This window comes from Oreochromis aureus, linkage group 8 (genome assembly GCF_013358895.1).
Source record: "Oreochromis aureus strain Israel breed Guangdong linkage group 8, ZZ_aureus, whole genome shotgun sequence".
Classification (NCBI taxonomy): domain Eukaryota; kingdom Metazoa; phylum Chordata; class Actinopteri; order Cichliformes; family Cichlidae; genus Oreochromis; species Oreochromis aureus.
In genome coordinates, this window is record NC_052949.1 from 17,403,312 (window position 1) to 17,425,783 (window position 22,472).

Here is a 22,472-nt window from a genome sequence, read left to right on the forward strand (position 1 = left end):
GTGTATGCAGGAGTGTATCCACTGAGGTTCACTCTAATGGAGGCATTTAAATGTTTATCTGTCAGTCTGTTTCAGTACTTTGATTTTGTAACATAGTTCAAAAATTTAGGGTAATTATTATTATTATTATTATTATTATTATTATTATTATTATTATTATTATTATTATTATTATTATTAATTAATTAATTAATCTGGTTTTGCTTTGCAATTTGCAATAAATCCCAAGTGACGTCCTGTCATGGCTGGAGCTCCATCAGTTGTTACAGAAACTAGTTTGTCAATGGGAATCTTTTTTTCCAAAGAGTACCACTTGCAGTACCACTGCATTGTAAATGTCAACTCCCTCGGTGGTGGTTTTTAGTGGCAGTAACGTCAAAAACTCTTTTGTGGAAATGTCATCAAACACCATGCGTGCGAAACAGCTAGCTGTGCCGTATCACTGCAGTCCACAGACTCATCACACTGAACTGAATACAAGGAGCACCTGTTTATGTCCAAATCCAGCTCTCTCTCCAAATCTGCTGACAGTGCGTATACCCTCTGTGGTATAGTGTTGGAGCCAAGCTGGACATTAGCTATGGCAGAAAGAATCTCAGTCTTATTTTTATGCTCCCGTAACAATGATTCTGCCATGGCCATCATTGCTTCTTTAATGATCCCACTGTCAGTGAGTTTTTTGTGCTTGGTCAGAATTATAAAGGAAATGGCAGCAAATAAAAGGCAAGCTTTTAATGCTTTTGAATGGAGAAAGTTAAAAAAAATGAGGAGTAAAGCAAGTGAATGAGAAATGAAGAACATAAACACAGGGAATACAAGCATCCAGGAAGCCCCAGGAAGCACTAGAAAGCACAAGAGAAACCAGGACTAGGAAAAACACAGCTATATAGGAGAACAAGGGAAAACCGAGATAAATGCTAGAAGTACTTCTACTTGCCTTCTAATTGCTGAGAGAGCTCACAGTGATCACAATAATAGCAGTTTATGTGGCGCCGCAAGCTAATGCTAAGTCAGGAGAATCATGGAGCTACTCCAGCGCTCCATGCACCCGGACTGCGATGTGATCGTGGCAGGAGATTTTAACCACGCAACCCTGAAATCTGTCCTGCCTGGATTCTTTAAAAACGTGAGCTTTCCGACGAGGGAAAACAACACACTGGACCAGGTCTACACCAACATCCCAGATGCTTACAAAGCCACCCCACTGCCTCATCTCGGACTCTCTGACCATCTCTCTCTGTCCCTGATCCCTGCTTATAAACCTCTAATTCAAAGACAAAAACCGTCTGAAAAAACAGTACGAGTGTGGACCTGCGGAAGCCACCCTGGCCCTACAAGACTGTTTTGATAACACAAATTGGAGTGTATTTGCAGAAGGATCAGACTTGGAGGGCAATCTACACATCTGCTGTATTCTCATACATCAACTTCTGTACTGAGTGTAACAACAACAAAGACTGTTAAAGTGTTCCCGAACCAGAAGCCATGGCTCAACAGTGAGGTGCGAGCCCTACTAAGAGCACGTGACAGCGCCTTCAAATCAGGAGACCAACAAGTCTACAAAGAGGCACTTTGTAGACTTGTTGTTAAAGGCATAAAAGTAGCCAAACCCAAATACAAACAGTGCATCGAGGAACACTTTAACACAAACAACTCCAGAAACATGTGGCAGGGGATCAAGACACTCACTGGCTACAAAGACAGTCGCACACAAACAAACTCCCCGGACATCATCTTACCTGACACCCTAAACCAGTTCTTTGCCTGCTTTGACCAACAAAACAGGGACACCATCACCGATCCTGCCGTTACAGAGAGGGACGATGCCCCCATCCAGCTTGAGCAGTATCAGGTCAGAGCCACACCGCGCAGAGTCAACGCAAGGAAGGTAGCTGGTCCTGACGGTGCAGCCGGTAGAGTGCTTAAAGCATGTGCAGACCAACTAGCAGAGGTTTTCACCACCATCTTCAACCTCTCACTGCTACAGTCTGTAGTACCATCCTGCTTTAAGTCAGCCACCATCGTTCCAGTGCCCAAGAAAAACACAGTGAGCTGCTTGACTGACTATTGTCCAGTTGCTTTAACACACATAATTGCCAAATGTTTTGAACAACTCACCATGCCACACATTAAAGCTGCCATCCCTGCAAACCTCGATCCACACCAGTTTGCATACAGGGCAAACAGGTTGACAGAGGACACCATAATAACAGCTCTTCACTCAACCTTCACACATCTAGACAGTAGTAACACCTATGAGAGAATGCTGTTTGTGGACTTCTGCTCTGCCTTCAATACAGTTCAACCCCACAAACTGGTTAATAAACTAAGCAACTTAGAACTCAGCAGTTCACTGTGCAGCTAGATATTGGACTTCCTGAGCAACAGACCCCAGATGCCGAGATACTGCCTGCCACTTACAGAATTTGGACATTGTCACGTGGTATGAAACAGTTCAGAGAACAGGATTGGACAAGTTATATTGTGGTAAATGTTAATCAAAACAAATATTATTCAGTTTTCATCAAATTAGTAGAAAAATTAAAGCTGAATGTTTCGTATCTCACTTTCTTGTGTATATTATAACCCCAAACTATATTTTCATTATACCCTTTCCGTCCCCTATTTTTTTTAATTTATACTAGATCCATCTGAAAACGAAAGATGTAACTGAGTAAAGGTAGTGTCTCAGCAAAAAATGTAGTTTCAAGTCTGCAAACGGAAAGTAAAGTTAAACAGGTTTTATTTAGCTATTTTATTTATGAATCCAATTATTTAATTTGATTGACCATAAAATAATGCAATAACCAATCTTTTTACAAGTGTTACTATTGATTTAAATATTTTTGCTCAGAAATTTTTTTTGGAACAAATGGACCAAAATTAAACACCACCACCACAGCTGTGTGTCTTATAACACACACAGTGCTGTCAATACTGTAGCTCCTCCCATGAAGGCGTTTCCTGCCTTACCTTTGATCAGTCAACCTATGACTGTTGTATTTTGGATTAAACAACTCCTGTGACACAGAGCAGAAGTAATACCTCACCTACTGTATCAGTCAAGTTGAAAAAACAGACTGTTTTTCATGGAAGCAATACAATGGATTGGATAATTTGTGTTACACTATTTTCATCTGGTAAGACAAGTTTGTGCCTTCTGATTTTGTCTTTAGTTCTTTAATTATGAATGAGTACAACCTGTGGAAAAATGACTGTAAGTATACACAGCCACAGTTTTCTATTTAAAAAATATTTCTTTTAGTATTAAAAACCAAAAAATAAATTGATGGTAAAATATAAAGTGAAACCATAAGACCTAGTAATATTTTTGTGATGGTCATTTCCTTATTTGCACTTTATCCTCTGTGAATCAAACTGCCTGCTGAAAAGTGTCATGAGCTCAGTCAACTTCTGACTCTAAAAATAACTTCATAACTAAAATGTTTTGATGTTTTCTGTTGTAGAAATGCATCGTGAAAATGTCATAAAATAATACGTTCTTAATTATTAACCCCACAAAACCTGTAGAACTGGATTTAAGATCACAAATAATTTAGTAGTTTATGCAGTTATTATATATGCCTTATTGTTTTATGCAGGGCGACACAAAACTGGAGACTTTTTACAACCATGACACACCATACTCTTCCTTCCAACCTATTCTCTCCATGTACTGAAAAACTTTAAATACTAAAGACTACAGTAATCTAAAGAGACAGTGGTGATAAGAGGAACTTGAGAGGGTGTCAGTATTATAGAATATCTATTTCTAAATACATTTAGTTTTTGCAAAACTATCAAATTAAGCTTTTATTGAACAGAAAGATTTATTAAAACAAGACAAAGTTAACTCTATGACAGATTGATTGTTCTTAGCATGGCCAAAAAAAAGGAAGTGTAATAAATGTGAGTTGTGTCATAAAGATAATTGGCACAACAATTCAGGTCTAGCCTTGTATAGAACAAGGGTTATGTAGTATTGCAACAACATCAGAGTTTCACTTTATGGCAACCATATAACAATAACATTTTCGTGCCTCTATATTGTTTTTATTATCCAAACTTCACACTACTGATTTAGATTTTCTTCTTTGGGGATGTACATTTGTGATATCAAACTTACTTCCCTCAGAGACTTTATTTCCTTTACTTGCATGTGGGTGTGGTACATATTGATGAGTCTGACTGTTAGGGAGGACAGGAGAATGTGCATGCAAGCAGCATTCTCCATTCTATTTTATTTTTTAGCACTGTAAGTAAGCACATGCATACAAAAAGGTTGTCTATTTTTATACTGTGGAATATCCTGAAACTAATTGTAGAGTTAAGCATTGATTTTCATCCTTTAAAGCTTTAAATGTCTATAATTTTTAAATGGAGGAAGATATAAGAAGCAAAGATAGAATCTGATTTTAAATTTTAATCTTCAATATGTTTTTTAGCTTTATAAAATATCTGGCTTTAGAGCACTGTAGTGGTAATGACAGAATCACTGTAGCACAGGGGTGTCCAACATAAGGCCAGAGGGCTAGAATATGCCTGGCAAAGACTCCAATAAGACCCACTGGATGACTTTGGATCAAGTGAAAAAGGGTATAAATTTAAGACTTTTAAATATATTTTCATAGGTTTTACAGCATTTCCTCCTGATAAAGATAGAGAATTGTACCACACCAAAGTAAATAAGTAATAGATGAACAATGAAATGACAGGAAAGTTCCTGTTTTTTCGATTTTTGATTACAATGGGTCCATTAAAGAAAACAAAGAAAGGATTATTTATGTGAAAGAACGAAAGGTTCTCTTGTATAATTACAGGACAGTCTGCAATTATCTAATAGAAATTTGTTGTTTTACACATTGAATTTAAGCCCAAAGGGTCATGCTGACAAGATGTTCTTCATTTACTACAGCAAAATGTCTTTGTCATATATACAAACTGAGACATACTGTTTAAATTGCACTCTTTTTTCGTATATTTAGCTATCTCAGGGAGTGTGTAGTTAAACAGCTATATACTGACACAAAGGCGAGTTTCAGTTGTCCAGCCCAGTCAACCAACACATCGTTTTCCCTGTCTGTGAGCTGTATGTGGTCCTAGTGTGAAATGACTTTGACATCTCTGCTATAGTGGTAGTCAAGACATTGTATGAAAATAAAACATAGACTGCATATAATTTCCTAAATGTGATTATAATGAGAAAGGCTATAATTACATTATTCGATTACCTTAAGTAAGATTATTGATGCCATTCTTTCTTTTTCTTCTTCTTCTTTTTAAAAAAAAAATTCTCAGTGTTAAATGCTGCACTTTGTTTCAATATTGATCCTGTGGCTTGGAGGACCCTGAGTAACTCTGCTGCTGGTTTTGGCTACCAGGTGGTTCAAAGACAATCAGAGTAAGTCAGAACATGCATTGTTATGTTGGATGTGGGTCTGCACCTGCATGGTTAAGATTATTTTATAGATTTTGCACTTTTTGAACTGGCCTCTCTGTTATGCTTTACAGTAATAATTAAACAATATTTCTCAACAGAAAACATAGTGTTTATTTAATAATGATAATGATAATAATGATAATAATAATAATAATAATAATAATAATAATAATAATAATAATAATAATAATAATAATACTTTTTTTTTTAAAGTGCCTTTCAGAACACTCAAGGACACTGTCCAGAGCAGTAGTAAGTAGTAAAAGTAGGCATAAAAGCAGGGAACATGCACAATAATGAGAAACATAATAGAAAGAACAGATTAAAAGTTAGCAGAGTGGACAGGTTATGTGGAATAAGCTATTTTGAACAGGTGAGTTTTGAGACTTCTAGACTTAAAGAGAGAAAATGAGGTGATATTTCTCATATCAGGAGGTAGGGAATTCCAGAGTCGAGGAGCAGAGCAACTGAAGGCCCTGCTCCTCCATAGTGACAAGACGGTGGGAAGGAACGGTGGGAAGGAACGGAGAGAGAACGAGAAGAAGAGGATCTGAGGCACCGAGATGGGATGGTGATCTGAACCAAATCAGAGAGATATGGAGGGGAGAGAAGATGAATAGTGAATGTATACAGAAGTATTTTAAAGTTGATGCAATGTTTGACTGGAGGCCAGTGAAGGTGCTTCAGGACAGGGGTGATGTGGTGGGAATCCCAGTGATAATATGGGCAGCAGAGATCTGGACACGTTGAAGCTTATTGATGGACTTTTGAGTAAGACCGAAAAGAAGTGAATTACAGTAATCGATCTGAGAGGTAACAAGGCTGTCAACAAGAATGGCAGTGGCATGTGGGGTGAGAAAAGGAAGGAGACGATTAATGTTACGCAATTGGAAATATGCAGAGTGAGAGACATTATTGATGTGTGAGTTAAATGATAAAGTACTGTCAAGGATGACACCCAAACTTTTCACAGAAGAAGAAAGAACGGCAGTTTATTGATAGTAATAGAGAAACTATTAGTTCTGGATAGTGTTGATTTAGCGCCTACAAGAAGAAGCTCTGATTTGTAACTGTTGAGTTTAAGAAAATTGGAAGAAAACCACAAATTAATTCAGCTAAGCAAAAGGTGAGGGAGGATGGAGGAAGAGTGGACAAATAAAGCTGGGTGTCATCAGCATAACAGTAAAACTGGGGCAAAAATCAGACTGGAACTGTTCATAGAGATTATTGTTATTTACCTACAATTCTCTGTCTGGACTTACATCATTGACTGGATTTATTTCTTTAGTGTGCTCGTCAGTGCCCCAGTGGAACAATATTCACAAAATCGAAGCGGGAAAATTTATAACTGCACCACCTCTCCCCCAAACTGTCAAACTATCCAGTTTGAAGGTAAGTAATCATTTATTATTGAATGTATTGGCGAGATGTGATGGAACTCTAATAGCAAGTATTTTGCCATCAAAGAAATTATCATGAGCTGCACAGAAGCATGTTTAAATAACATCATAATTAGATTTTCAAAGTAAATATCTTAGTTTGTAACATTGAGCCTTCAAAACTAATAATATCTTGCTAAAATAAGCAAGGAAAAAGTCAATGGCATTAATAATGTTAATGTTAAGATGATTCTTTTACTCAGACTCAATTATATGATATTAAAGCTGCCTGTTTTACATCCTGGTTTACAGTTGAGAGAAGTTCCTGTGTGTAACACCTGTCAAATGGGGAAGTGTTTCAGTCATGGTGCTTTGCAGTCATCGATTTCGAAGTCTCATTTTCTTCCTTTCAATTGCCTTTTATGAGTGTTTTTTAAAAAAATATTGCTTGCTTTCAATACAGCACCAGATTATGCAGTCAACATGTCGCTTGGTCTGACAATGAAAAGTGATCCCACGACACAAAACACTGTGGTGAGTTGGTGAACTGCAAACATTACCAGTACATTGTCAAAATCTCTTGTTATAGTTAGAAAATGCATGAAGGCCTTTCCATGACAACCTAGTACGCCTTCCACCAACACCCCATAAAATCAGCTGATGTTTTGGGTACAATAAGTTTGGCATATTTAATGAGGCCATCCAAAATTTTACCTTGTTTACTGAAAAACACTTATAAACACGTAAGACATAGAACAGATATATAGGACTGGGCCTGCTTATTTTAATTCACATTTTCAACATATTCAAGCTCTGTTAAAAACTAAATTTATTTTTCAGCCCTGAAATGTTAATGTCAATTTATCACATACTAAAGAAGTTTGGAAGACTGAAAAGTGTTGAAAAAAAAAGTTATTTAAAAAGATGTAAGAATTATAAATTGGTTAAATTTTGACCCAACCCCAATACTTTAAGGACTTTTAGCTTGGAAATGTTTCATGATAGAATTTAGTGTTGCTTCTTTAAATACGTTAAAGTTGTCAAAAAGCCAATTTCAGATTAATTTCAGATTTGTTTGATCACATGTTGAATTAATCATTGTTTGAGGGACAGGGAAGTAATCAGCCTACTGTATTAATGAATTGATTTTGTCTCCTCTCAGGTGTGTGGTCCAACCATCCCAAAGGACTGCAAAAGTATCACCATGTACAATGGTGTGTGCTTTCAGATGGACCATTCTAACAGGCTTGTTACACCCATACCTTCTTCTCCTCAAGGTAACAGTTAATAGAATTTGTGGAAATGTACCAAAAATGCCAAATTATTAATAAAAAAAAGCTCTTGTTTTTATGTCCATGCAAAATCTCTTAATCTCAAATCAAATGAAACCGTACTGAGACTTTTGCTTGTACATGCTGGCAAAAAATAAGGTTTAGTCAAAAACGCAAGTGGAGTATATAAAAGAAAAAAAAATTGGGATTGATGGGGGGCTTGTATGATTTGGTGGTCTAAGGCACCAAAGGAGGGCAGGGATAGCTCAGTAGGTAGAGTGGTGGCCCCATGATCGCAAGGTCGGGGGTTCGAATCGACTGAACGGCTACCCTGAGGAACCCCTGAGCAAGGTACCGTCCCTACACACTGCTCCCCGGGCGCTCAATGGCTGACCACTGCTTCACTAAGTGAATGGGTTAAATGCAGAGAGGATTTTCCCCACGGGGGTCAATAAAGTATACATTATTATTATTATTATTATGATAAAGATTACAAACAAGACCAAAACTCCAGCCCTAAACTTGGATGGATAGATGGATCATAAAATTGCTATATCAAGAAATAACCAACAGGAAGTTGTTATCTAAAAAAAAAAAAAAAAAAAGAAGATATATTTTAACTTAATTTACTCCCAAGTCGTTTTAGTACTCATTATGCCACTTTTTTAATTTAATAATGTGACCTGAAATGCAGTGTTCCATTCCATTTCATTCCATTTTATTTTATTTTGTTTCACCCATGGTACAAGTTATTCATTTCCTACACACAAACCTACCAGATAAAGACTTATTAACAGTGTAAACCTTAGGCTAAAGTCCCCCACACTGACACAAATCCCTATCCTAATTAGGACACAATCTCTCTTTTAATGTGCTGATTGTGGCCATGCTATCTGTGATTGTGACACAAACGTGCAGGAAGGAAAAGGCACAGGTTTTTTTCTATCCAGCCATCATACATATAACTGAAGAATGTTTGTAACACAAATATTAATATAATTGCAACTGTAATAGAATTAATGAATTTTGTATAATGTGTTGGATTACCACAGTAAAGGCATTTCTTAAGTAAATCAAATTAAATGTAAAAACTGAGTTTAAGAATAAATGAAGAGGTTGAACTTTTACATTAACTTTAATAAGACCTCTAAAATTAGTTTGGGATCAATCTAATTTCATATTGAAATGAATCTTTTTAACAGCTTGCCCACCGTTGCAAGCAGACATTGCTTTTCTGTTGGATGGTTCAGGCAGCATATATAGTGGAGACTTTCAAACAATGAAGACATTTGTGAAAGCACTAATTCAGTCATTTCTCTCAAATGAAGCACAGGTAAGACCTGCAGTCCTTCTGTCATTTAAATCCATCATTTAAATCTATATAAAATAGTTTTCATCTTAATTTCCATTTAGCTCCATAAACTGTGGAATATTTTATATGTTTTGAATATTTCTGTTTTCCCTTTTGTTGTTGTAGTTTTCTGTTACCCAGTTCTCTTGGTCACCGATTGTCCAGTTTTATTTGAAGAAATTTACCTCATCTGGATCAGTGGGGACTGACGTTGATGGAATCAGACAGCTCAGGGGAGCTACTTACACGGCTTATGCCATCAGATATGTTGTGTGAGGGATACAATAATATTACTGAAGCACTGCAGTGAACTTATTGTCCAGACTTCCTGCCCAGGCGCTTTTTGTTCTGTGAATCTCATGACACTAAGTACTGTATGTGGCTCATGAAAGCCTGTAAAAAGACAGACTTAGGTTTTAAAGTATTATTTTTGACAAATTTGAAGAGAAGGGCATTGCCAAGGCTAAATTCAAATACTTGCATTACCTGGATTACGGAAGTGCAAAAATATCTGTAATATGAAATAAGCATGACCATAAGATGTACTTTAAAATGTTGTTTTGTGTTAAAAATACTTTTTTTTTAACTTGACAGGGAAAATGTTTTCATCCCACAAAGAGGTTCCAGACCAAATGTAAGGAAGGTCTTGATAGTAATTACTGATGGAGAATCTACAGACCCATATAATCTCCAAGGTGCAGCACAGCTAGCAGAGAGTAATAACATTATTCGATTTGCTATTGGGGTAAGTACTTCCATTTTTTAAACTTGCATAATGTTGAGTTTTATATTGATCATGTTGTTTTAGTCAACTTTCAGACAAAACTCACAAGACACTACACTATATACACAACTATAACAGTAGATGATGGAGTACACAGGAGGGAAGAAATTTCACAAATTGACTTGTTGTAACAGTGGTATCATATTACAGTACCACACTCAAATTCAGTGAGCTCTTTAGAACAACCCATTCTTTCATAAATGGTTGTAAAGAAGGACTACACGGGTAGTTGTTTGGTTATTTATATCTATTTAAAAAAAACACCTGTAGGTTAAGACTAAGACAGTGTATTTAAGTAAATCAAACTTCTTAAGCAAATGAAAAGGTAGAATCATTGACGGGAACATGAATTGTGTAAGTAATGCAAACACTTACACAATTCTTCATTTTTTTTTTTTTTTTTTTTTTTTTTTTTTAAACCCCTGTTTTGTAGCATAGCATAAATGTTATCATGAATTTGGGTTCTCTTAAGTGAGTGCAGAATACCTGTTTACAAATTTTATCCTAAATAGGTGAGAAAATGCAGTTCATAAACCTATGGACCATAACCTGTACTGACCAAATCCTGCTGCATAGTCTTCCAACTCGAACATATCTTTAACAATCCTAGGTGGGGAATGCATTTAACTATGAGGCAGCAAAACGAGAACTGAGCACCATTGCATCGTCTCCCTCAGACAATCATGTGTTTCAAGTGGAGAATTTCAACGCACTTGAAAAAATAAGACAGGCTCTGCAGGACAAAATCTTTTCCATTGAAGGTACAAACAAATTTATTGTTAGAGCTATTACAAATAAAATGACATACACTGTATTACATTTCATATAGCATTACCTCATCAATCTATTTTCAAGGAATGCTCAAGAACTTTTATAATAAAGAGCAAAAATTATTTTGAAATTACTACTTAACTTAGCACAATTTAAAAAAATTAACTTTAAAAGTTCAAATTGTTGTATTGTGTCTCTCTTCTACCTTTATGTTTATTTTTCTGTTACAGGATCTCAAAGCAGTGGAGAGTCACTGAAAATGGAAATGTCTCAAGAGGGATTCAGTGCAGTTTATGTGCCTGAGGTAATTAAAACCACCTGAAAAGCACCAGACAGTCTAGTCATAGAAAGAAAGATTCACATGTGCCACTTTTTTATGATCTAAAAGCAAACATACATTTATACAGTTAAATCAGTTTAATAAATTGTATATAAATTGTATTTTCTGTCTGCACTGTAGGGAATTCAGATGTCTATTGTTGGTGCAAACCAGTGGAGGGGAGGCTACGTGCAATACACAACAGGAGGGGAGAAGCTGAAAACATATGAGGATGTGTCTTTTGAGCCTGACAGTTATCTTGGTAAGAATATTACAGCTTTAACAATCTAACTCATACACATGTGATCATGTACATACACAGCTCTGCTGCAGTTCTGTCACACAAATATGTTGGGTCACAACTAAATTTAAAAGGAATAATCAGAAGTCTTAATCAATGTTCCCTCTAATTTTTCACGTGTCTGAGCGAACACACAAACTCCCTGAGCGTCCCTTGGACCACTGTGAGCGACATCAGACGTGTGCACTGCGGTCGCGCCGGCATCTAATCCATCCAAGTTACATGGTTTATTAAAATAATCAAATTACAGCATTTACATTTATGTTAGACTACTTTTAATTAACTGCTTTAGCCCACTTACAATGAAAATGTAAAAGAAATCTAGTCATTGACCTGTGTAGTATGTTAACACTATTGGAAGTAAAAATAACTTGAACTCCAGTTTTGAAAACACAACTTTCTTTCTTTTTTAAAAAAAGCTCTGACTTGTATTATGAGTCTGTGGTCTGGGAGAGAGTCCTGTAACTCTCTGTCTGCAAAATATAGTATATAATGACCAATGCTGGGCAATTAATTATATAGTTACTACCAGTGATGGGAATAACGGCGTTACAAGTAACGGCGTTACTAACGGCGTTACTTTTTTCAGTAACGAGTAATCTAACTAATTACTATTCCTATCGTTACATCGCCGTTACAGTTACTAACAAGGAAACGCGGTCCGTTACTATTTTTCAACAAACAGACGGTTGAAGCTGTGTTCAGCTTACCGCATCTTATATCAGCTGCACGGAAGTAGCTGTAAGTAATCTGGACGCTACAGCTTTAAGCAGCTGCGCGCTCCCGCGGACGGTAATCACGATCGCTGTGTAGCACAACACCTGGAGCTCAGGGGGCAAAACAATCGAGTGCTGCTGTTTGACTGAGGAAGAATAAAGTAGTCGTGGTAAGCCAATCACATGACCACTTAAAGACAAAGCAACAAGGTGATATATATCAGTTTTTAAATTGTGTCGATAGGCCATGTAAAACCAGAGTCATGATAAACAATATATACGCGGCGTTTTTTCCTCAATAGTTTCGCCACGTTAGCGCTAGCAAGCACTCTGTGCTTATGTGCAAAAAACCAAAACAAAACAGGGGAAGTTTTAGGAGTGACGGCGAGAGAGAGAGAGAGCAGAAAAAGAGAGAGAGCGAGTTTTGAGATGTGAGATTTGTGACGTTTAGCGTGTTTGGAGTGTGTAGTTAATGTGTTGTCTTGTGTAGTTAGTGTGTAGTGTTGTGGATAGTTGTGTGTTAGAACAATGAGGCGACTGCTGTCTCCAGGTAGAAACAGCAGTGATACACCTGCTGCTGTCAGACCTGCAGGTATCAGGCTGTGATGTTCTCCTTTGTAGTGGACACAAAATATTTTTTTGGAGTGGCACAAATAATTTGTGTGGCATCTTATTGAAGAACAGCTGATTGTTCTGTAAATAGTTTGAAATGGTTATTTAAAAAATCAAGGTAAATGGATGCAAATAAATTTGTTGTTTGCAAAACTTGTGCATAGGATTTTAAAATTGAAAATTAATATTTGCATTTGAAGTTATGAAATATGATTCATTAAACATGTTTGTGGTTGTTACAGTAAAAATATAACTTTTTCTACTCTGATTTTATGGTTTTTGTCTGATTTTAGATCAATTCTGGTTATACAGTATGACAAAATGAGAACATAACTGTAAATTCAGGCATGCGAGGTTGTGCTAAAAAGAATGATACCAAACAAGGCAAAGCAAATAGTTTTTAAAGGTAAAATGTGGAGGGAAAATCAAGAGTAGTAAAAAAAATGGCCAATTATACCCTGGACCCCAGAGGGTTAAACGTTCTTTGTTTCTTTTTAAGTAACGCAATAGTTACTTTTCCAAGTAATTAATTACTTTTAGAATATTGTAACTCAGTTACTAACTCAGTTACTTTTTTGAAGAAGTAACTAGTAACTATAATTGAATTACTTTTTCAAAGTAACTTGCCCAACACTGGTTACTACATCAAAAAAGTAACTCAGTTTGGCAAACAACAAAGATTTTTGCAGCTTTTTTTTTTAAAATGCAGCCAAGGCATTTTTAAATAAACATTTCAAACTATTTACAGAACAATCAGCTGTTCTGCATCAAATCTGATGCCACACAAATCATTTGTGCCACTCCAAAAAATAATTTCTGTCCACTATGAGATAAAGGAGAACAACAGCCTGATACCTGCAGGCCTGACAACAGGAGATGTATCACTCCTGTAACACCTGTAACATTCAGTACTCGCCTCATTGTTCTGACACACACAGCAAAACTAAACTACACACTAACTACACAAGATTTGCGCTAAACGTGGCAAATCTCTCACATATCAAAACACCGCCGTCACTCCTAAAACTTCCCCCGTTCCTTAACAACTAAATGCCACGTTGCCATATCATTTTTTGATTGGTCGACATGGTACTTTTTGGACGAATAGGAAAGGGAGAGGGGTGGAGTTTGTTTTGCTCACAGGCGGAGAGTGCTTTCGAGCCTTTTTCTTATAAAACGCTGTTTTTACCGTTTATTCCCGCAGTAAATATAAACAACGATAGTATTCAGGAAGAAAACCAAACATTGCATATATTTTTATCATAACTCTGGTTTTACGTGGCCTACCAACACAATTTAAAAACTGGTATAAAGTTCACACTTTTTCCGTCAATTGTTCTGTCTGTCCTGTTCACATCTCCAACGGTTGTACACGTTGTCATTAACGTGGCTTCACTCCACGTCAGCCACGCCGCTTTGCCAGCTAAAACACCGGTGTCGGCACATAAGGACGCTGTCATAGCCTGTCAACCACGTTGATTAGCTGCGTATATACGAATGTAAATCGCATTATTGGCTGGACTATGGGATAAGGTGGCATCGTTCTAATACAATACAGGAGCAGCCAGTCACTCACTGACTAACACTGCAAAACAGAATTGTTAAAGTATTAATTTTAATTTCAATTCAGGTTAATTTTTTTTGTGCGCAACACAGATTTTCTCTGCGCAAAGACCGGGTCAGCAGTGCGCAATTGCGCACGTGCGCAGCTTAGAGGGAACATTGGTCTTAATATGTGTTTCCCTTTTAAACCAAAATTCTAGGTTACTCCATGGCAATTGCTAAAACCCAAAGTGGCTATCTGACAGTTGTTGGTGCTCCAAGATATAAACACAGAGGAGTTGTGGTCGCTGTTAACAGACAAACCTTTGAAAACCAAAAGATTGAGCCCTTTTCATCACAGGTATGTATTTGCAGCAAGACAGATCTGAATGACCTTGTAAATTATATATAAATTAATTTCTGAAATAAAAGCTGTTTTTTTTTTCCTAAACATGAATGCTTTCATTAGTAATTTGTTGCTTACACAGTATCAGACTGGTGAATATTTCGGGGCAGAGGTGTGTACCATGGACATTAATAATGATGCCATAACTGATCTAATCTTCATATCAGCCCCAATGTACATGGAGCCTGATAGAGAGGGAAGAGTTTATGTTTGCAGATTAACTGGTTTGGTAAATCACAATATCATCTACTGTAATTAAATTTATCAGTTTATTTACCAACTTTTAATGATCTTAAAATATTCACTCTCCTGCTTTCAGTTTGTGGAGTGTAATTTTGATGATCCATTAGTACTAAGAGGACATGCAGCTGTCAAAGGAAGGTTCGGCTCTTCTCTTGCTGTACTGCCTGATCTAAACTCAGATGGATTCAGGGATTTGGCAGTTGGAGCACCTTTGGAGAATGATGGTGAAGGCAGCATCTACATATTTAATGGTGAAGGAGGAGGAAGAATCAGTCCTACTTACTCACAGGTACACAACATCAGAGAACTCACAAATATGACTAAACTCATCTATCATGTAAGGCCCATACTGTACAATGAAGTTTAATTAATTTCGATATACACAGAGAATTACTGGCTCTGAAGTCCAGTCAGGACTGAAGTTCTTTGGCCTCACAATCAGTCAGTCGTCTTTTGACCATAGTGGTGATAAACTGCCCGACTTAGCGGTGGGTTCAAAGGGTAGAGCTGTCTTACTGAGGTAAGTCCAAGATAGTTCAGTCCTGTGTTATTATTGTCTGTGTTATTTCTACCATCTCAAATGAATCTCATGTCAAATGAATACATCGCTGGTCAAAAGTTTGATTTGAAGACCTGTGCACTGGTTTTGTATAATGTAATAATGAATCATAAATCATCATAAATGATAATATGATTCATGAAAAGTGATTTTTAATCTTTAATTGAATACATATGCAGGATAAAACAGGCATCTATTTTTTTTCCAGAAGTCACATTATATTAGTCAAAGTTTGTCATGTCAAAAGCCTTTTTGACCATGAGATACATTTTTTTCCCGTCTACATGATGCAAACCAGTATCACAGCAAAACGTCAAATACAGACACATGCAGTAGTTGCAGTAGGCTGCAGTAACAGCAGAGGGAGCTATTTTACTTCAACCTTGAAGAAAATCACGGGAAAGCATTTTAGCAGACATTATTAACACATTTATTTGCATATACATATTAGCCACCTAGCCTAATCTTTTCTGGGAATTAAGGACCTTGAGATGTTGTTTATACATTTATTGTTCACTGCTGACTTCTTGTCTTTACATATGTTATCTTCTTCAGCTGGCAATTCGGTAATACAACTATTGCATTCAGTAATGCTACTTCTGCATGTTTGTCCTCTTTACATTTTGGAGAGGCAAAGAGTGAAACAGACACTGCCTGTTCTAAAAATGACTTCTATGCAGAGAAAGAAATGACTACATTACCCAGAAAAGATGCATGAAGGTCAAGTTTTGAAGCAACAGTTCGTAGTTAAGCAGTGCTAACATGATCAAATAGTTGAATGAGTTATGATGAATTGTATCAGTCATTCAACACTTCTGTTCAATTTGTTGTAATATTACATTAAAAAGAAATGTTGTTTTCTTTCAAAGAGTATATTTCTAAATGAGGTAAAACATTTGATGATTAGTGTTTTATAAAATATCAAATGTCAGTAGAGCAAAGGAAAGATTAGACTGTTGGGAAGTCTGACCTGCATTACCAAAAGGAGGACAGCTGTTGTACTAACTAAAAAGCCAGATGTTATTTGCTACATGTGCTTTTCCTTTTTTCCAGATCAAGACCGATAGTAATGATTGAAGCTGAGGTGTTATTCAGCCCAAACCAAATCCCTACTCAGAATGTAGACTGCTCAAAACCATTGGAGAACACAGCTACAGTCTGCTTTACCATGAGCAGAGTGTCTACAGTTGATCGAGGTTCTTTATTCTCCTCACTTTTTCAAAATCAAAATGGCACTGCTCATCTGTTTTCATTTTTTAGTGTATGTACATTTGTAACATTTTAAACTGATTTATTCCAGCTCAAGCAAGAATTAATTATACTTTTACACTGGATGCCACTCGCAAACCTCCAAACAACCGAGCTTATATTAGTGGGAAACAACGAGAGGAGTCTCAATCAGTCATTGTTGATTTAAGTACACCAAACTGTTCAACTGTAAACTTCTATATTGAGGTAAAACAACATCAGAGAAAAAATGACATAACCAACAGATCAAACTGAATTTGGTGAACAGCAGAATTTGATTTCCATTTTGCTTTTGATAGTTTTTCAACACTGAACCTAAATCTAACACTGCTGTCTTTTTGCAGGCCTGCCCAGACGATGCTCTCAATCCACTTTCCAATGAGCTCAAATTCACATTTGACGGTTTTCCTTCCAACACAAATCTCAGACCAAGTCTTGCTCAGCAGGCTCAGACAACAATAATTTATCCTGTAAATAACTTTAAAAATGTACTAGCTTCAGTTCATGTACTAGGACATGAACTGAAGAACACAGCATTAGTTTTGAACTTACTTTTTCTGAATTAACTTTATTGTTGACATGCAAAACTACTTCTACTGAAGTACTGGAAATAAATGAGCCAACATTTCTCCAGCAGCACATCCCTTCAGTAAATGTAAACTTTATTAAAAACTGTACAGTTTTCTACTTTTGTATTTACTTTCTATGTCTATGTATTTGTTGTTTTTGACCCTAGGGAGAGCCTGTAGTTCTCAACTGCTTAAACAGCAGTAGCAAACTACATCTACTATCTTATGAAGTGTCTGTCTGAGATGATTCTTAGATAGCTTAGATAGGTATGCAGAGGACTTTGATGTTTTCCAAAAGCATATCAACAATATTAACAGAAATCTTGTTCCCATTAACAAAAATGGAAAAGCACAGCTTGATGGCAGAACACACAGATTGTTTGTTAGATTCACCTATGTTTCCTTTATTCTGTAAATAATGTGTAATATAAACGCTTTTCACATCATGCTGTGTTCCACAGTTGGGGTTTGAGATCAACTGCGGCACTGACAACAAATGTGTCGATGACCTGAAAGTGGATTTCAACTTCACCGGTGATTATACAACAGACAGGGAAACTTCACCATTCCCAAGAAAGCGCCAAGGTCTATTATACTTTACACAGAGACAGGGTTCAAATACTCAAGAAGCTGTTTTTTTGACAAAAATAATAAAGAAACACGAAACAAAAGAGGCATCAATCCACTTAGACAAAGTTAATCAACAGCATATCAGTTCACCAGTGGGCAAATGGGCTTCTAGATGAAGAGAGCATCAAAAAATCTCCAATTCACACATATCTCTTCTCTACACACCTTTACACTAATCTGCAGGTTAAACCAGGGGTGCATAAAAAACCACAGTGCAAATGCCCCCACCAAAGGCACCCAGACACCTCCATTTTAGGCCCTCAGGTTCTTAATAAAACAAAATACAAAAGTCATTCATTTTTCAAAAAGATTAGAAAAACCATCAACTATGGCCTTTCACATACAACACATTCATAAGTGTCATACATTAAAGGGCTCAAAGATTTGACACAATACACAAAGTATAATAAAACATTGTATTTAGCATCCACATTGAAGCACAGCATATATGTTACATACTACATATTTTGAATTCTAACATAGTATGTTGGAATTCAACACAAACACATGCTGTATTTAGCTTATGGAACGTTCACCAACACAGTGCAGTCTGTTTTTCTCTCCCTTTATTCTCATCCTCCTTCATCCTCCACAGATCCTCAGAGGTTAAAGTGGGCATGGATGAGCTTTTGAATGTCACAGTCACAGTGGAGAACAGAGGAGAAAACTCCTACAACAGTCGTGTTATTCTCACATATCCAGCTGGACTCTCCTACAGGAAGTTCACCATTCAGCAGGTAAGGCATCAGGATCAAGTCTGTATCAGTTCATCACTGATCTGCTGCTCTTCCAATCCATCCAGCAGTCATTTTATTTTCTAATAAAGGGAAGAATTGAGTGCAAGTCCTTGGACAGTGAAGATGGTTTATCACGAGGAAGGACAGACTGCACTATTGACAAGCCAATTTTTAAGAGCAAAACTGAGGTTTGTTTTTTTGGTGCAATTTTCTCTTCTCACTTCTGCACAGTTTAGTAAAAAGATGTGAGACAATCAGATTTCTCTCCTTTATATCAATTAAGGCTTTCTTCATTGTCTCCTATGGAATTGACACCAACAGTCAACTTGCAAGAAAGATCTTTGTCACTGCAAATGTCACCAGGTACTGTTCATTTAGTCATTTAGGTACTCCTTGTTTAAACACCCCACAGATACAATACAAATCATTTCACTTCTCTCTTTCAGTGGAAATCAAGAGAACACTACTACAAGTGAAATCTACGAAATGAAAGAGATTGCTGTGAAATACAGCATTTTTATGACATTTGAAAAGTATGTGTTGTTGTATTTGTAACAAAAGAAATTATCTGCAACCCAACATTTTTTTGTCTTACACATTATTCATATAATGTTTAAATTATATATTTTTAGCACCCTCAGCTACAGCAATTTTACTTTTGGGATAAATACTTTGCAGAAACCAGTTCGACAATCAGTCACGGTAAAATATAATAAAATATAATAAAATATAATAAATATTATTGTGTGAATTAGACCTAACCATTATAATGCTTGACTGCCTTTTTCTTTTCTCCCCATGTTTTAGGTAAGAAATGATATCAGAGCGCTTAATTTCACTGTGGTGATCAAGGTTCCAGTGAAGCTTGGTGAAAAAGAGATTTGGGTGAATTTGAGCAGCCTACAGGTAATAGAAAAGATACAAAAATAGGTCACAATTAGCTGTGGGATGGGTGAATGTGCTAAAATTAGGACCAATCACACTGACATTAATGTAAGTGTATTTCAGATTGCAGACTGTCAGAGAGGAAACGATGAAGAACCAAGTGTCACAGATTTTGTTCCAAAGATACGAAAGGATAAAGTGCTGGTAAGTATGCGTCTGCACTTTTGCTACCTACCTGTTAAAACTGAACCATGGTACAGATTCAAAACATAACATTGTACTGAATCACAGATTTGTTTCATTCAGTCTTCTTTAAATCACCCACAGGACTGCTCAGTAGCCATGTGCAGAGTGTTCAAGTGCAACACATTCATGGGAAGACTGCAGAGTAGGACATACGAAATATCTGCCAACCTCAGTTCAGGATGGATAGAGCAGGTAATTAAATGGTAGTTTTGATAAATGATTTATACATATTTGGATTATAGGTGGTCCTATGTACTTGAATATGTTAATAATTTCTCCCTTAAATTGAACAATATTTTTAATTCAGCCTCATCCTAGTCTATATTTTTTTCCATAGATTGGAATTCAATCTGCTAAATTCCTCTTGACCAGTACAGCCACTGTGGAGTATGACAAAGAACAATACATCTACTTTTCAACAGGGTCTAACAACAACCCTCCTGTTCGCAAGGTGATTTCACATTACTTTCTCTTGTTTGAGATGTGCAAGAGCTTCAATGTCATCCACATTGTGTCACTTCATCTCTCAGATTGTAGCAGAGGTAGAAGTGTACCCTAAGCCAGATTTCACCAAAGCGATCATTGGAGGATGTCTGGGAGGGTTGGCTATTCTGGCTTTACTCACTGCTGGCCTGTATAAGGTGAAAGACTTGTTACAGTTTTTCAATGCGTCACTCAGCTTTAAGATTTTTAAAGATCATGACCAGTTAAAAAAAAATGCTAAAGGTTTTTATAGTCACTCATATAGTTACTTTCATTCATTTTTTTTGCAACTGTAATACACAATTTCTGAATTTTTATGTCTTTTCCTTGCACTTCTAGGCTGGGTTTTTCAAGAGCAAATATAAACAGATGATGAAAGAAAGTGCAGAAGATGCTCCAGGGAATGATGCAAGTGCACTCACAGCAGAATAAGAAAATCACATTTGTAGTTGTACATTTACTGTATATGAAAAAATTTAAGACCCTTCTGATATTTTTCGGAATGGACAGTGTGTGTAGCAATGTCCATACTACCACATTTGATTCACTCAACAAAAGATAGCTTGTTGTGTTTGAAATCACTCATTTTCTTGCTCATTTACTGTTATCTATAATAGAGGCTCTTAGCTCTGTCCTTCCACTACCTTCAAAACTGGGTTAGTAATGAATGGAAACGACCCAGAATATTATTTTTTTTTATAAATTATTTTATGATCTCCTTCAGGAGCAGAAAACTGCTGAAATTAAATTATCTGAGCAGAAAAATACAATTATCAATCAATGGCTTAAACTTCAGACACCTGAGGACAAAAGAGACACAAAGTCTGAATACTCAAATAAATGGATGAGATTAAATTGGCTTGTCTGTGAAAGTCCTGTGATGCATTATGGTAGGAAGTGTCTTTTCAGAGTGAAGTTTAAGTTTTTTGAAGAATCTTACTCTTACTGATCTGATCAACAATAAAATATGTTTTGTCAGCTTCGTGTTGTGAATTTTTATGAAAGAAAAAAAAATTATGCTTCATCAGTGTCTATATTGTGCAGCATGTGAAAATTCTTATATGACTTATTATCTCACTTTTAATTAGAAAGATAACTTCAGCATATTGTACCGAATAAATATATTCTTGTATAATTTATATATTAGAAAAAGGACCATCATTTTACAAAATAATGCTATAGATGTAAAAAACTTTACATGTTTTTTTTCCATGGTCTCACTGAACTCCGGACACCCGAGTTTTTGCTTTGGTCACCGACCTGGGACCTAAGATATCCTGAGCCATGTGCATTTATTGACCTCCTAATATTTAAACATGGTGTTCTTTATGGACAAACTGCGATTTGCACAGATGTCCAGTGACAGAATTTTTGTAGAGTCTTAGTAGGACTACTGAGTCACCAGATGGAGCACCTTCGATGAACCCACCCAGTGACTCCAAGAAGGCTGGATACTCAAACAGTCAGAGTAGTATGCCTACAGTAGGGCAGGCCCATATATCCTCTTTGGGCTATGCCCACTGGGCTATGCCCAGCCACCAGACAGCACTTTCCCCAGCACCCTCCCCAGGCCTTCCTCCCAGGTGGGGCCCGTGTTACCATATCTTGGGCATGATAAACTGCTCCCTTCATGTTTTGTTTCGTCCCTCATCCTGGGCCAGTTCGCATTAGGAGACTCTACCAGAAGGACCAACATTTTCCCCGCCCCAACAAAATAGCCCCTGGGATCCCTGGGACACAAACTCCTCCACCATGGCAATCAGGCGATTCACAGAGGTGTTTTATAATTTAATTTAAACAAAAAAAGAGTAAAATTTCAATATTTCTAAGTTAATTATTTCAATAAGGACAAAGAAATTGGAAAGAAATGAACATGATTGAGTAATGAATAGAATTTCGAGATGAAGATGAAGGCTTTAATGGAGCCTGAGAGAACAGAGGCAGTGGCACTTTGTCATGATGTCAAGTCGAGTGTGACAT

The 22,472-nt window shown here is 36.7% G+C and overlaps 1 protein-coding gene across 1 annotated transcript; it reads left to right on the plus strand.

The window, feature by feature from the left end:
* The first annotated feature begins 3,039 nt into the window (after window positions 1-3,039).
* On the plus strand, window positions 3,040-21,471 carry LOC116316845 (integrin alpha-M-like). The gene is made up of 30 exons (XM_039616627.1): window positions 3,040-3,140; window positions 5,299-5,401; window positions 6,729-6,832; window positions 7,283-7,353; window positions 7,982-8,096; window positions 9,293-9,423; window positions 9,568-9,713; window positions 10,036-10,186; window positions 10,836-10,986; window positions 11,227-11,300; window positions 11,457-11,577; window positions 14,708-14,847; window positions 14,975-15,121; window positions 15,212-15,424; window positions 15,522-15,655; window positions 16,748-16,890; window positions 16,995-17,149; window positions 17,287-17,412; window positions 17,973-18,042; window positions 18,733-18,878; window positions 18,968-19,066; window positions 19,162-19,241; window positions 19,325-19,411; window positions 19,511-19,580; window positions 19,686-19,784; window positions 19,887-19,967; window positions 20,091-20,201; window positions 20,347-20,460; window positions 20,540-20,650; window positions 20,832-21,471. Exons 1-30 carry the CDS (start codon window positions 3,104-3,106, stop codon window positions 20,922-20,924), a joined length of 3,423 nt encoding a protein of 1,140 aa, XP_039472561.1. The 5' UTR covers window positions 3,040-3,103; the 3' UTR covers window positions 20,925-21,471.
* Window positions 21,472-22,472: the final 1,001 nt, after the last annotated feature.

Coding starts and splice junctions, on each gene's coding strand:
- LOC116316845 (XM_039616627.1), top strand. CDS start 3,104: ATGGATTGGATAATTTGTGTTACACTATTTTCATCTG. Junction 19,067..19,161: donor TTTTTAAGAGCAAAACTGAG/GTTTGTTTTTTT, acceptor ATATCAATTAAG/GCTTTCTTCATTGTCTCCTA. Junction 20,461..20,539: donor ACAACCCTCCTGTTCGCAAG/GTGATTTCACAT, acceptor TTCATCTCTCAG/ATTGTAGCAGAGGTAGAAGT.